Genomic DNA, 16,427 nt, shown 5'->3' on the forward strand with positions numbered 1-16,427 from the left:
TCTCCTTGTTTTTTTATTTTTTCATTTATGTCATTATGGACTCATAGATTCTTTTTTTTTTTACTCATAGATTTTTATTCTGGGAGTTATAAACTTTTATCATTTCATATTCATTTTGAAGCTTTAGTTGTGCTTATTTTGCCTATGAGGATTCTAAATGATCTCTGAGAAGCCAACTGGAAAATATATGTAAAAGAAACACAAATAGCAGAAACTAGAAACTGAGAAGCTAATGGAATATTCACCCACAGCAGGTGGGTCAGGAGTGGGACAGGAAGAATGGGAGATGGAAACAGCATAGATGTTGATATATGACCCATAACTTGCAATCTATTTATACATTTTAAAGCCCATAATTTCTAACTGATATCTCCAAATCTAGTTTTGCACCATATTCTTTCTTTCCAGCCTCTCCTTTTCCATGTACAGAGCTCCTTAGGGAGTGAGGTACTCCCTTTTCCTCCATGTTTACTTATTTGCTGAGTCTTTGGATACATGGTGAGCTATTTCAGAATCTTGACTCACACCACTGTGAATGACACACTAAGTATAGCTTAAAACTTTTTTTCCAGGCATTTTTTGTTTGTTTGTTTTTATTGATTTCAGAAAGGGAGAGGGAGAGGGAGAGGGAGAGGGAGAGAGAGAGAGAGAGAGAGAGAGAGAGAGAGAGAGAGAGAGAAGCGCTGATTGGCTGCCTCCTGCACACACCACACTGGGGATGGAGCCCGCAACCTGGGCATGTGCCCTGACCGGGAATCGAACCTATGACCTCCTGGTTCATAGGTCAACACTAACCACTGAGCCACGGCAGCTGGGCCCAGGTTTGGTTTTATTATTGTGAGAGTATATAGTCAAATTGTAGGTTAAAGAATTACTTAGGGTACTTATTTTATTTTCCTCTTTGGTATAATTACAGTGTATATTAGGATTATAATTAGTTTCACTTGTATTGTTTTATTCTATTTTGCTTTATTCACCAACTCATCTATTTATTTTTAGTGGCAAAAGACAACAGAGTCAAAACTACACAAATAATTCTCCCCATCTCTTCTGCCCTACCTCCTGTAGGTAAACTATCTCATTAGTTTCTTTTTTATTTAATTTCTTGGGGTGATATTATTTAATAAAACCATACAGATGTCAAGTGTACAGCTAAATAAAACAACACCTGCACACTGCATCATGCATTCGCCACCCAAAGTCATATCTCTTTCCCTCTCCTTTGATCCCACTTTGTTTACTTCCACCTCCTCCCCAAAACCCCTTTTCCTCTGGCACTCACCGTACTGTTTTCTGTGTCTACATATGATATATATTTTTTCTTGTTTTATTCCTTCACCATTTTTTCGATCTGACAGTTGTCAGTCTACTCTACTGTATGCTTTTGTTTCTATTTTGTGTGGTTTTTATTACTTTGAACATTAGATTACACACATAAGTGAGATCATATGGCATTTGTCTTTCTCTGACTAGCTTATTTCACTTAGCATAATAATTTCCAGGTCCATCCATGCTGTCTCAAAAGGAAAGATTTTCTTTTTTTCTGCGGAGTAGTATTCCATTGTGTTAATGTACCATGAGTTTTTTATTCACTCATCTGCTGATTGGCACTTAGGCTGTTTTCGGATCTTAACTACTTTCTGTGCTTCTCTATGTTTAAATGAGCAGATATATGAATATTTTACTTACCTTTCATTTTTACATGACATATAGCATGCTATAAATGCTCTTTTACACATTGCTTTTTAAAATTTAACAATATATCCTATTTCCCCATATTGATTCATAAATATCTCTGTTCTTATATTTCTCCCTGTTGCAAAATACTATATTGCATTGATGTTCTATAGAATTTTCTTTATGGATCCTAGTATGAGATATTGGTATTGAGTGTCCTAAATACCACCTAATTGTAGACCTCCGATGGCTAATATGATACATTTTATGTTTTGTATATTACACTACAGTTAAAAATTAAAGAGAAAGTAAGAGGTAATCTCTACACACAGCATGCAAAAGAATTATAAAATAATAATAATAATATATGATCAATAAGTAAGCAAAGGGGAATGAAATAAGAAAATATATTTGATTAATCAAAAGGGAGGAAGATAAGAGAAAATAGAGAAACTCCAATCAGAAAGGATATATGCATCCCTATGTTCATAGCAGCACAATTCACCATAGCTAAGATTTGGAAACAGCCTAAGTGCCCATCAGCAGATGAATGGATTAGAAAACTGTGGTACATCTACACAATGGAATACTATGCTGCTGTAAAAAAAGAAGGAATTTTTACCATTTGCAACAGCATGGATGGAGTTGGAGAGCATTGTGCTAAGCAAAATAAGCCAGATGGAGAAAGATAAATATCACATGGTCTCACTCATTTGTGGAATATAATGAACAACATAAACTGATGAATAAAAATAGAACCAGAGTCATAGAAGCATTGAACAAACTGTCCAACCTATGAGGGTGGGCAGGGAGTGAAGGGGTAAGAGATCAACCAAAGGGCTTATATGCATGCATATGAGCATAACCAATGGACACAGACGTGGGGGAGGTGAGGGCATGTGCTGGGGGGGGGGAACTAAAGGAGAGGTCAATGTGGAATAAAGGAGATTTATGTAATACTTTAAACAATAAAGAATTTAAATAAAATAAAAATAAAAAAGAAATGTGAAGCAGGTGTATCAAATAAAAATTGGTAATATGAAAAATATAAATTTAGATATGTTATTATATTAGATATCAATAGATAAAATTCTGCACAAATATCATAATTGTTGCTTTACATAAAAAAGAGCAAATCCAAATTTACAGTTAGTGATGGACACCTCACAGATATAAAGACATAGCAAAGTTTAGAGTGATGGAAATAATACCATGTAAACACTAACCACGAGTAAGGGGCATCTTTACTACCAATGCTATACTAGTATCTATATCTTTACCTGTATCTTTATCTGTTCTTATATATCTATATCTGTATATGTATCTATATCTATAGATTTAGCTATAATATATCTATACTAATATCAGAACTAGACGAGGTGTTAAGGTAGGACCGATTGCTAGTTGTGTGCTGTTAAATGCATTCTTTTTTAATTTAAATTCTTTATTGTTGAAAATATTATATATGTCTCCTTTTTCCACCCATTGACCTCTCCCCAGCCACTTCCATCCCCCAGCACAGGCCCTCACTCCTCTACTGTCTGTGTCCATTGGGCATGCTTATAAACATCCATACAATTCCTTTGGTTAATCTCTTACCCTACCCCATCCCCTGCCTTCCCTCTGAGGTTGGACAGTCTGTTTGATGCTTCTATGTCTCTGGTTCTATTTTTATTCATCAGTTTATGTTGTTCATTATATTCCACAAATGAGTGAGACCATGTGATCTTTATCTTTCTCCACCTGGCTTATTCTGCTTAGCATAATGCTCTCCAATTCCATCCATGCTGTTGCAAATGGTAAAAATTCCGTCTTTTTTTTACAGCAGCATAGTATTCCATTGTGTAGATGTACCACAGTTTTCTAATCAACTCATCTGCTGATGGGCACTTAGGCTGTTTCCAAATCTTAGCTATGGTGAATTGTGCTGCTATGAACATAGAGATGCATATATCCTCTCTGATTGGTGTTTCTGATTTCTTGGAATATATTGCTAGAAGTGGGATTACTGAGTCAAATGGGAGTTCCATTTTTAGTTTTTTGAGGAAACACCATACTGTTTTCCACAGTGGCTGCACTAGTCTGCATTCCCACCAGCAGTGCACAAGGGTTCTTTTTTTCCCCGCATTCTCACCAGCACTTGTCATTTGTTGATTTGTTGATGATAGCCATTCTGACAGGTGTGAGATGGTACCTCATTGTTGTTTTGATTTGCATCTCTTGGATGATTAGTGACTTTGAGCATGTTTTCATATGTCTCTTGGCCTTCTGTATGTCCACTTTTAGACGTGTCTATTTAGGTTCTTTGCCCATTTTTTGATTGGATTGTTTATCTTCCTTTTAGGTTGTATGAGTTCCCTATAAATTTTGGAGGTTAAACCCTTATCAGATATAACATTAGCAAATATGTTCTCCCATGCAGTGGACTCTCTTCTTGTTTTGTTGATGGTTTCTTTTGCTGTGCAGAAGCTTTTTATTTTGATGTAGTCCCATTTGTTTATTTTTTCCTTAGTTTCCATTGTCCTAGGAGATGTGTTGCTAAACATATTGCTACGAGATATGTCCGATATTTTGCTGCCTATGGATTCTTCTAAGATTTTTATGGTTACCCATCTTACATTGAAGTCTTTTATCCATTTTGCATTTATTTTTTATGTATGGTGTAAGTTGGTGGTCTAATTTCATTTTTTGCATGTATCTGTCCAATTTTCCCAACACCATCTATTGAAGAGGCTGTCTTGACTCCATTGTATGCTATTGCCAAATATTAATTGAGCATAATGGGTTGGGTCTATTTCTGGATTCTCTGTTCTGTTCCATTGGTCTAAATGTCTGTTCTTGTGCCAGTACTGGGCTATTTTGAGAACAGTGGCTTTGTAATATAGCTTGATATCTGATACTTAAATGCATTTTAGAAATATGTCCAAGTTTTTCTTTGTAGCACATGCTAATTTTCATAGTGTAATTATTCTTATCATGGGTGATTGGAGTCTACCAACATGATGTCATTGAATGTGAGTTGGAAGAGATGTGCACAATCATCTTGAAGCCAATGTGAGCCACCAAACAATAATCAGTTTAAACAGAAAAAAATAGAAAGTTCACCAGGAATGGATCATGAGGTAAATCAGTGAGTCTTCAATAACATCGTATAAAAATAAAAATTCACAATTATAATTGTGTAACATGTTTTACAAAAGATTTTGCTGAGATCTTATAAGAGATTATGAATAAGGGAATAAAGAATTATTAACAACTTAATAGCAAATTTGACCAAGTTGAATATTAACAGCACTTGTAGATGACAACAGAATGCATATTCTTTTTTTTTAAATATATTTTATTGATTTTTTACAGAGAGGAAGGGAGAGAGATAGAGAGCTAGAAACATCGATGGGAGAGAAACATCGATCAGCCGCCTCCCGCACATCTCCTACTGGGGATGTGCCCGCAACCCAGGCACATGCCCTTGACCGGAATCGAACCCGGGACCTTTCAGTTCGCAGGCCGACGTTCTATCCACTGAGCCAAACCGGTTTTGGCACATATTCTATTAAGGCTATATGGAGATGTCGACCATACAATAATTTTAAGAGATCTATCTCCCTGTGCCCCTGACTGCAACAAGAGGATTTAGTGATTGCCCCTTAAAGAACTTAACCCTTTTGACACACATCTCTAAGGCCTGTTTTATATCTCTGTTCCTCAGGCTGTAGATGAAGGGGTTCAGCATGGGAGTAACAACCGTATACATGACAGAAGCAATTATGTGCTTGGAACCCCATGATGAGGAGGAAAAGTAAACACCTGCAGCTGTCCCGTAGTATAAAGACACCACAGAGAGATGGGAGCCACAGGTAGAAAAGGCTTTAAACAGTCTCTTAGTGGAGGGGACCCTTAGTATGATGGCCCCTATACGGATATAGGAGCATGAAATAACACCAAAACACAAAAAGAAAATCATTCCTCCCTCGGTGAATATGACCAGCTCATTGAGGTAGATATTGGAACAGCTCAGCTTCAGGAGCACAATGAGGTCACAGAAGAAGTGGGTGATGGTATTGTTGGCACAGAAAGATAATCTGACCAAGAGGAGGGTGTGCAAAAGGGCACTGCCACAGGCAACCATCCAGGAGCCAGCCACCAGCAGTGCACAAAGCTCCTCCATCATTATGGTAGTATAGTGTAGAGGCTGACAGATGGCCATGTACCTGTGATATGCCATCACAGCCAGAAGAAAATTGTCAAGACTACCAAAAATATAAATGCATACAATTGAGAAATGCATCCCACATAGGGGATGGATTGTTGCCAAGTCTGCATGTTCACGAGATTCTTAGGGACAGTGACAGAGGAGAAGGAGACATCAGTCAGAGCCAAGTGGCTGAGGAATAAATACATGGGCGTGTGCAGGCGAGAGTCAAGCCTGATGAGCAGGATGATGAGCAGGTTGTCCAGCACCGTGGTCAGGTACATGCCCAGGAACAGGGTGAAGAACACGCCCTGCTGCCCTGGCGGGATGGGGAGCCCCAGGAGGAGGAACTGGGACACGCTGCTCTGGTTTTCAGGCCTCATGCTGCTCTCCTGTCTGCTGGGGATGAAGAAGGGTTGGGAATCTCAGGAACCTAGAAAGGACAACCAGAACCATCATATCTCATATTGTCATTCTCTGGGAAAATTATTCATATTTAAATACTTTCATATTAATTTCTCACACCTGTGGATGTGTACATCTTCCCTCTCTCCCAGTCTGGCTCCAGGCAAACATTGAGCACCCAAAGTAGTCCAGAAAACCTCATCACACAGTAGCAAAAAGGGGTTCTCAGTTTTATTCATCCATTACTTTTAACATCACCTCTGTGCCGGGACCTCTACTAAGAACTGAGATGCAGCAGCGAACAAGAAAAGCAAGGAGCCTACTTCTATGAGATTAGATCCTGATGAACATGGAGGGATAATTTCTACACCAGCCCAGAGCCAAACTATAATAATTCACTGTGGCAGAAACAGAAGATGAGCCCCGGATACTGGTATCAGTTGTTGGTGCATTGAAGTAACGTGAGACTCCAGAGGTGACTTGGGGTTCTCAGAGCATTTTCACACTCCGCCTGTGAAACCTCCGGTACCTTTAGCCTACAGCTGTAAACTCAGATACTCTCAAATGGGTGGCCATTTAAAACCAATTGGTGCCAGAATAGCTCTGAAACCAGAATAGTCCACAAACTATCTTTCATTATATGGTTGAACATTAAGGAGAACATTTGGGTACTTGCCTAAGGACCTCACCTACGTTTCCTAATTAAATGAACACATCAACCTTACATTCCCAGATTTTAAAACCTCCTCACACCTGCACTAAGAAAAGGTGTTCTTTCACCTATTTTAGTTTTTAAGAAATAAAAACATAAATTATAAAAATTTTATAGGCACACATCAATGTATAAGGAATAGAGGGCACATGTGTGTGTATCTGTATGTTTAATGTATATAATATGTAAGTATGTAACTTGCTATATGTATTATCATTTCCTATATAATAAAAATCACCAAGTATTAGCCACTTCATGGGGTTCGATATAATACATCTGTGTGTTCAGAACCCATGTTTTTAACCATTACACATGGAAACTTCCCTTCTCTTGCTTAGGGAAGCCAAGCACAATGTATTACTTTGGAGCTGTGAGGACTCAAAGTTTTCCAAAATTCTGAAACCTCTTACTAGATAATTTCATTCCTTTAGATTTATATACCTTCCAACTGGCAATAAATCCTCAAATATATTAACTTTATATACACCATAACTGTTTACTGAGAACCTCTGTGCCATTCACAAAACAAGTGAAATTCTTTCCATTTTATAGAAGTGGAAACTAAGACAAAAATTTAAGTGACTTTCCCAAGGTCTCTCTGCTATTTGATGGTGATTCTGCCCAATAACTTCACACAGCATGATGTCCTGACATTTTTTTTTCCTGGAATATTTCATAAAGGTAAAGAAGAGGTTGCAAAACCTCAGGGACTAAGTCACACTCAGATACATGGAAATAAGAGCAGATTTGTTTCAAGAAACCGGGAATTGCTTAGAGTGTGGATATCTCAGCTAATGGTACCCCAGAAGGAGGACAGGTAAGGTCATACTTGATTTCTGACACACATAAGCACGTGCATGTGCACGCGCGCTTGCACACACACACTGCTGATTTGAGGATTCTAGTCACCTGCGACCATGTTCCCATCCTAAGGGAAGAATAGCCAATATGTGGTTCAGCTCAAAAACACTCGTCTACATACATACAAATCCTAAGTAACACACTAAGTGAGACATGCACAACACACAATGATGGATCACTCACTCAAAAACATATACTAACACAATCTGACTCATGACTCGTCTCCTAAACACTCAACTCAATGCATATACATAACTTAGGCACTGCACACACATTACCAAAAGCACACAAGACCACAAAGAATTAAAAAAGCTCACAAGAGCTTGGCCGGTATAGCTCAGTGGTTGAGCATCGACCAATGAACCAGAAGGTCACAGTCAGGGCAAATGCTAGTGTTGTGGGCTCGATACCCAGTCGGGGGACATACAGGAGACAGCTGATCAATGATTCTTTATGTTTCTATGTCTCTCTCCCTCTCCTTTCCTCTCTGAAATCAATAGGATTTATATATATTTTTTAAATATCATCAAAAACACCACAGCACATATGCACACCCAGCCACACACTCACCACAACAAGTAACACACACCCTCCTATTACTGAGAGACAGTCTTCCACCCCTCTGACCATCCCCTTCCAGGGGACAGGTGTCTACTTGGTGCAGTTAAGCCTATTCAGTCACAGGCACCCATTAAACCAGCAACAACATCCAATCACCTGGTCACATACACATGGTCACATACACACAGAGAAAATCAAACAACACTCCTTCCAGCTCTCACACACAAGTGTGTCACCCACAGCACAGCTCCCATGTGCACCAGCACACGCTGCTGAGCAGAGGTGTGAGCCCTCTCTGAGCTGACCTTGGTTCCTTATGAGGTGGGTATCTTCTTGTCCAGCAGCAGAGACCACAGCCTCACTCCCGATGCTCAGCTGTGATGCCATTGTTTATGCTGACAGGCATGAATCAGGAGTCCCTCACCACATGCCAGGAGGCTGATAACTTGTTCTACATGCATTAAAACCAGGCTGTGAGTCAGATATATAGCACACTCACACACACAAACACACACATGCAACTACTAAATAGCATGTACACACACATATACAATACATGCGGACACACACACACAGTCATGGACCCAGAGTCTCATACATGAACCCACTAGCACACAGGCAGGTCCATCGGCAAGTGCAGATTTCCAGCTCCTCTCCCCTGGGCTCGTCATTGGTGAGTTCAGACACCTTCTGCTCCAGACTGTTGCCCATCTCCTCAGGTTTCCTTCAGGAGACCTAACATCAGACACACAGAGGCAATATCTGTGGCCTTGGCACTTCTACAGACTTTCCTTTTCCTTAACCAGCTCCAGAGAAATGAGTCCAAAGATAACACTTAACTACTAATGAGAGACTGCAACCAAGTCCCCAAGCTTGTGGGTAATTTCTGACTGCCCTTTGGGGAGCTGGGTGTCCAAGAGCCAGAGGGACTGGAGTCCTAGGGGACAGTGTCCCTGATTCCAGTCATACACTGGCCACCTTTCTTCTTGGGCATTGCTCCAGCTAGGAAAATGGTTTTTCAACTTTTTATTTTGAAGTGATTTCAAAGATATGTAAAAGTTGTGAAAATGATATTAAGAATTCCTGGACAGGCTTCTGCCAGATTCCCTAATGGTTAATATATTTCATATATATATATATATATATATATATATATATATATATATATATATATATATATATATATATATATATTTCAGGCTTTGATTTTCAGCATATATACCACAAAGCATATAATTAGAAAGCTTATGATATTAATTTTTCCAATTACTAGTGTTTTTATCCTTGATCAATTGGCTAAGGTTGTGTCTGCCAGGTTCTGTACTATAATATTACCATTTTTAAAAGTTACTCTTTTAAGTTTGTAATTAATAGGTACCATTTGGTAGTTATTTTGATACTATAAACAACATTTTTCTTATTAAAATCTCACCCACTATATTTCACATCTACTCCTGATGCTTATATTGCAAATATGGTGACATACTGGTGATTTTTCTAATTCTATCGTTTTTTCTTTATTAGTTGTATTCTTTTCTTTATGAAAAAATCATTTTAATGTTGACATTATTGCAGATTCCCCCTGTCTTCCTCTTTGCCCACCTCTACTATCCTCTCCTCCCCCCTTTTTGCCTTCATTACACTATTGTACACGTCCATGACGTATGCAAATATGTTCCTTAGCTAATACTTTCAGCTTCTTTATCTAGCCACCCTGAGCCTTCTCCCCTCTGGTTTCTGCCTTTCTGTCCTATGTATCCATGTTTCTAATTCCATCTTGCTCATCATTTATTTGTTCATTAGATTCTACATATTAGTGACATCATATGGTATTTGTCTTTCTCTGACTTGCTTATTTTACTTAGCATAATACTCTCCAGGTCCATCTATGCTGTTGCAAAGGGTAAGAGTTCCTTCTTTTATACAGCCGTGTAGTGTTCCATTGTGTAAATGTACCACAGCTTTTTTATCCACTCATCTGCTGATGGGCACGTGGGCTGTTTTCAGATCTTAACAAATGTGAATAGTGTTGCTATGAACATAGAGGTGCATATATTCATTCTGATTGGTGTTTTGGGATTCTTAGGATATATTTCCAGAAGAGGGATCACTGGGTCGAAAGGCAGTTCCATTTTTAATTTTTTGAGGAAACTCCACACTGTTGTTCATAGTGGCTGCTCCAGTTTGCATTCCCAGCAACAGTGCCCTAGGGTTTCCTTGTCTCCACATCCTTGCCAGCAGTTGTGGTTTGTTGATTTATTGATAGGAACCATTCTAGCAGGTGTATGTTGATATTCATTTATAAGAAGGAAATTATTCTCATTCCATAATCATTTTCTTATTTATTCATTTATATCATTACAGATACATGGATTATTATTCTCTGAGTTATAATCCATTACTCATCTTATTTATTTTGAAGCTTTCAGTGTCTTCATTGCTTACAAGGATTCTAAATGGTGTCAGAGAAGCCAACTAAAAAATATGTATAAAAGCAACATCAGGAAAAAACCTAGAAATTAAGAAACTAAAGGAAAGTTTACCCACAGGAGGTGGGTCATGAGTGGGGCCGAAAGAATGGGGAAAGAGAACAGTATAGGTGTTCATATATAACCTATAAATTGTAATCTCTTTATATATTTTAAAACCCAGGAGTTTGAATTGATAGCTCCAATTCTAGTTTGACACCATAGAGACCTTTCCAGCCTCTCCTTTTCCATGTACAGAGCTCCTTTCCCCAAGAGTGAGAGTCACTCTCTTTTCCTCCGTGTTTATTTAATTGTTGAGTCTTTGGATATATGGTGAGCTGTTTCAGAATCTTGAACACATACCATAGTTAATGGCACTCTATAGCTTAAAACTTTGTTTAGAGGTGTGTTTTTTTTAGTTGTGAGAGTATATAGACAAAATTCTGGTTTCAAGAATTGCTTAGGTTACTTATTTTATTTTCCCCTTTAGAGTAATTATGATGTTAATTCGAAATATAATTTAGACTCATTTGTATTGTTTTAATACATTTTGCTTTATTCACCACCTCTCCTATTTATTTTTTTAGTGGCAAAATACAGCATAGTCAAAACTATACAAATAATTCTACTCATCACCCCGTCTCTTCTACCCCACCTCCTGTAGGTAAACAGATTCTAAATGATCTCAGAGAAGCCAACTGTAGAATACATATCAGTTTCTTTCTTTCTTTCTTTCTTTCTTTCTTTCTTTCTTTCTTTCTTTCTTTCTTTCTTTCTTTCTTTCTTTCTTTTTTCTTTCTTTCTTTCTTTCTTTCTTTCTTTCTTTCTTTCTTTCTTTCTTTCTTCCTTTATTGTTTTATTGCTTAAAGTATTACAAAGGGTATTACATATGTGCCCTTTTTTTCCCCCCGCCCCTGGCCTCCTCTACCCCCATATCAGTTTCTGATTCATTCTTCCTGTGCTTCTTTCTGTTCAGATGGGCAGACACATGTATATTTCATTCCCCTTCATTTTTACATAAAAAGAAGCATGCTATAAATGTTCTTTTATACATTGCTTTTTTCATTTAGCAATATATTCTAATATTTCTCCATGTTGGTTCATAGATATCTTTGTTCTTATTTTTCTCACAGTTGAAAAATATTTGGTTGATATTTTATAGAGTTTTTTTATGAGTCATAAAATGAGATTGGTGATATGTGTCCTAAATGCCACTGAATCGCATACCTCAAATGGCTAAAAAGAAAGTAAGAAGTGATCTCTGCATACAGCACAGAAAAGAATAATAAAACAATAATAATGGTGTATGATTAATAAGGTAATAGAGATAATTGAATATTTGAATATGTATTTAATTAAAGTAGAAGGCGACAAGAGAGAATATATGTAAAACAGATGTATCAAATAAAAAACAGAGTAATATGGAAAATATAAATTCAAATGTATTATGATTACATTAGATGAAAATAGACAAAATTCTCCAGAAATATAAGAATAGTTGCTTTGCATAAAATGAGCAAAAGCCAGCATTACATTTTTAACAATGCACACCTCACAGAAGAACAAAGAAAAGTTCAAAATGATAGAAAAGAAATACCATTTAATCACTTACCACAAGAAAGCTGCATCTTGACCAGCTATACTATACTAGTACCTATATCTCTACCTATATCTGTATCTGTATATCTATCTATATCTATATCTATATAGTATCTATATTAATATCAGAAGTAAATGAGGTATTAAGGTAGGACCTATTATTAGAAAAGTTTTCCTAATTATAAATGGAAGTGGTATGATCTTAAATGCATATTTTAAAAGTCTCTTTCTCTCTTTTTCTAACAGCCTGGCTTTGTAGCACATAACGATTTTCATACTGTAATTATTCTTATCATGGCTGATTGCAGTCAGACAAAAACGATGTCAATGATTGTGAATTAGGAAGAGATGTGCACAAGCAGCTTGAAGCCAACAAAAGCCAGCATAAAAAAATCAGGTTATAAAAAAAGAAAGATCACCAGGAGAAAATCATGATGCTAAATAAGTGGCTCTTTGATAACATGAAATTTTAAAAAATGCATAAGGAAAAAATGACATATCACAAAACAGAAAGAGACAAAACCACAATTATGATTGTGCAACATGTTTTGCATAGCCTATAAAATAAAATCCAAGGAACCGAATGGCAGAACGATCAGAACAACCGGTCGACCAGTCACTATGATGCACGCTGACCACCGGGGGCAGATGCTCAATGCAGGAGCTGCCCCCTGGTGGTCAGTGTGCTCCCACAGTGGGAGCGCCTCTTGGCTGACCAGGATGAGCGGCGCTTCCACAGCGGGAGCAGCTGCTCAGAGGGCAGGTCCACAGTTGCTCAGCTGACCAGGATGAGCAGCACTCTCACAGTGGCCAATCACCGCAGGCCACGCCCCACCAGTGCACGAATCCGTGCACAGGACCTGTAGTCTATATATAAAAGCCTAAGTGACCATTACGACCAGACAACCTGCCAGTAGCTATGATGCGCACTTACCACCAGGGGGCAGATGCTCACTGCAGAAGCTGCCCACTGGTGGTCACTGTGCTCCCATGGTTGGCCAATCTCCCATGGTCCCTGCCCCCAGACAGCCGGCCCCCATCAGGATTGGGCAAGACAGCCCCGATCGGCCCTGATCACCGGTCAGGCTGAGGGGCCCCACCCACGCATGAATTTGTGCACCGGGCCTCTAGTATATGATAAGAGATGATGAACAAGCAAAACCTATCAATTAGGAATAAAAAATTACTAACAGTCCTAGAAGCAAACATGACCTAGTGCACATATAACAACACTTATACATGACAAGAACTGGATGTTCTATGAAAGTTATATGGAGGTGTCGATCATACAGTAATTTTAGGAGATATATCTCCCTGTGCTCCTGACTGCAACCAGAGGATTTAGTGATTGCATCTTAAAGAACTTAACCCTATTGACACACATGTCTAAGGCCTGTTTTATATCTCTGTTCCTCAGGCTGTAGATGAAGGGGTTCAGCATGGGGGTAACTACCGTATACATGACTGAAGAAATTATGTCTTTGGAATCCCATGATGAGGAGGAAAAGTAAACACCTGCCAGTGTCCCATAATATAAAGACACCACAGAGAGATGGGAGCCACAGGTAGAAAAGGCTTTAAAGAGTCTCTTAGTGGAGGGCACCCTCAGGATGATGGTCCCTATACGGATATAGGAGCCCAAAATAACACCAAAAGGCATGGAGAAAAGCAATCCACCTTCAGTGAATATGACCAGCTTATTCAGGGAGGTGTCTGGACAGCTCAGCTTCAGAAGTGCAGTGAGGTCACAGAAGAAGTGGGTGATGGTATGGTCTGCACAGAAGGACAGTTGGGCCAATAGGAAGGTGTGTAACAAGGCACTGCCACAGGAGAGAACCCAGGAGCCAGCCACCAGCAGCACACACAGCCCCTCCCTCATGATGGTGGTGTAGTGCAGAGGGTGACAGATGGCCACGTACCTGTCATATGCCATCACAGCCAGAAGAAAATTGTCAATACCTGCAAAAAGTATGAAGAAATACAACTGAGAAATGCATCCCACATAGGAGATGGATTGTTGCCGAGTCTGCATGTTCATGAGCATCTTAGGGACAGTGACAGAGGAGAGAGAAATGTCAGAGAAGGCCAGGTGGCTGAGGAAGAAGTACATGGGCGTGTGCAGGCGCGAGTCCAGCCTGATGAGCAGGATGATGAGCAGGTTGCCCAGCACCGTGGTCAGGTACATGCCCAGGAACAGGGTGAAGAACACGCCCTGCTGCCCTGGCGGGATGGGGAGCCCCAGGAGGAGGAACTGGGACACGCTGCTCTGGTTCTCAGGCCTCATGTTCCTCTTGGGTCTGCTGGGGATGAAAGGACAGTGTAAAAAGGTAAAATACTTCCAAGGTGTGATTATGGCCACCACTGTAGGGTCTTTTACTTTCTCCTGGAGAAAAAGACTATCCTTGCATGCACATAATCAGCTCGAGCTGCCATAGCAAGCAACACACCCTCAATGCCCAGCATTGTTTTTGTCAAATGAAACTAGAGCAAATTCATTCTTCCTAATTTTTTAATTAGACAGGTTCCTGGCACCATGCTACTAATTGGAAATGCATGAATAAATGGGACACACAGGACCTCTTCCCTCAGCCCCCTGACCTCTGGGCACCCCTGACAGAGGACTGAGTAAACGTGAAGCTCTGCAGCCAGATTCCTTGTGCTGCAAGTCTGGCCCCTCCACTTTCTGGGTGGATGAGTTGAGGGGGTGATTGTCTTCGCCTCATGTTGTGCCACAGTAGGTGGTGATACCAATGCCACATATTCCCAGAGGATTAAAATTCAAGACACATTAATATCTAGGAACAGTGTCTTGTATAAAATAAACACAAAATTATACCCATTATTTTTATCTGAGCTCTCACCTTCTCAAGAGGCATTTCGGAGTGCATATCCTGTCCTTGGGTAAATCTTCTGGTGAAACAAGTCTAAATGCACATCCATCTATTTGCCGAGAAATAAACTTACCTCAGTGCATCTATCTCCATCTGTACCGGGTGCTTCATGCTGGCTCAGAAATGAGGATCCATTGGCAGGAAACACCTGAGACCTGAGATCTGGCAGGTGAGACTGGGGACCCTGAAGGATGGGAAGTGTCTATTAGGATTCAGTTACCTGGCTGACCATCACTATTTCTAGTACAGATCTTCACATTTATAATAATTGACATTTAGTGAACACTCTGTCAAACCAATACATTTTTGCATTATTGCCTCATTAAATTTTAAATAATCCCAGAAGATAGCTGTTATAAAACTTCATCATATACATACTCAGAAGGAGTGAGAACTATCATGATCACATAGTTAGTAACTGCTGTAGTCTCAATTCTCTCATGTTTCTTAGATTTATTGGAATCTCTGTTCCTATAACGCTTCTGTTTATCCCTCTCTTTAATTATACAAAAGAGCCAGGACCTTAAGCAATATGGTCTCAGGATTTGAGGGAGTCCTTTTGCTCAGACAGCAGTCATATTCCTACAGCCCAGTAGTTTGCAAATGATTTTCATATACTTCTGGTTTCAGTCCATCCACCAATGTTTCTTCTGAGTCTGCGAAGTAGGGAAGACAGAGATTTTTGTTCTATTACTCACTACGAACAGGAGTAGTGAGATGGCTTACACAATTTCACATAGATACTGCCCAGCAGGGCCTGGTCTCAAAGGTAGATTTTCTGATCATCTTTTCACTGGGAAGAGAATTCACCCATTTCTTCCTATGGGAGGTAGAAAGGTTAAGCTAAAGTTGAATGTCAAAATACCCATACTTTTGGGAGAAGAACTTGGCATTAATGTGTGTGTGTGTGTGTGTGTGTGTGTGTGTGTGTGTGTGTGTAACAAGGTTAAGTAATCCCAGTAAGTAACTAGGATCTCAAACATCTTCTGGAAGAGACCCATTTCAAGGAAAGGGAACAATATAGAAATGGTACCTTGATTCTGTCGGCTCCATGAGTGAAA

At 39.3% G+C, this 16,427-nt stretch overlaps 1 protein-coding gene across 1 annotated transcript; it reads right to left on the reverse strand.

Annotated features, from left to right (window-relative positions):
• Positions 1 to 5,901: 5,901 nt before the first annotated feature.
• LOC132212819 (olfactory receptor 1J1-like) lies at positions 5,902 to 14,759 on the reverse strand. The gene is made up of 2 exons (XM_059658810.1): positions 14,263 to 14,759; positions 5,902 to 6,253 (listed from the first exon to the last, which is right to left on the reverse strand). Exons 1-2 carry the CDS (start codon positions 14,757 to 14,759, stop codon positions 5,902 to 5,904), a joined length of 849 nt encoding a protein of 282 aa, XP_059514793.1.
• Between the last annotated feature and the right edge of the window lie 1,668 nt (positions 14,760 to 16,427).

The sequence above is a fragment of the Myotis daubentonii genome, chromosome 11 (genome assembly GCF_963259705.1).
Source record: "Myotis daubentonii chromosome 11, mMyoDau2.1, whole genome shotgun sequence".
Classification (NCBI taxonomy): Eukaryota; Metazoa; Chordata; class Mammalia; order Chiroptera; family Vespertilionidae; genus Myotis; species Myotis daubentonii.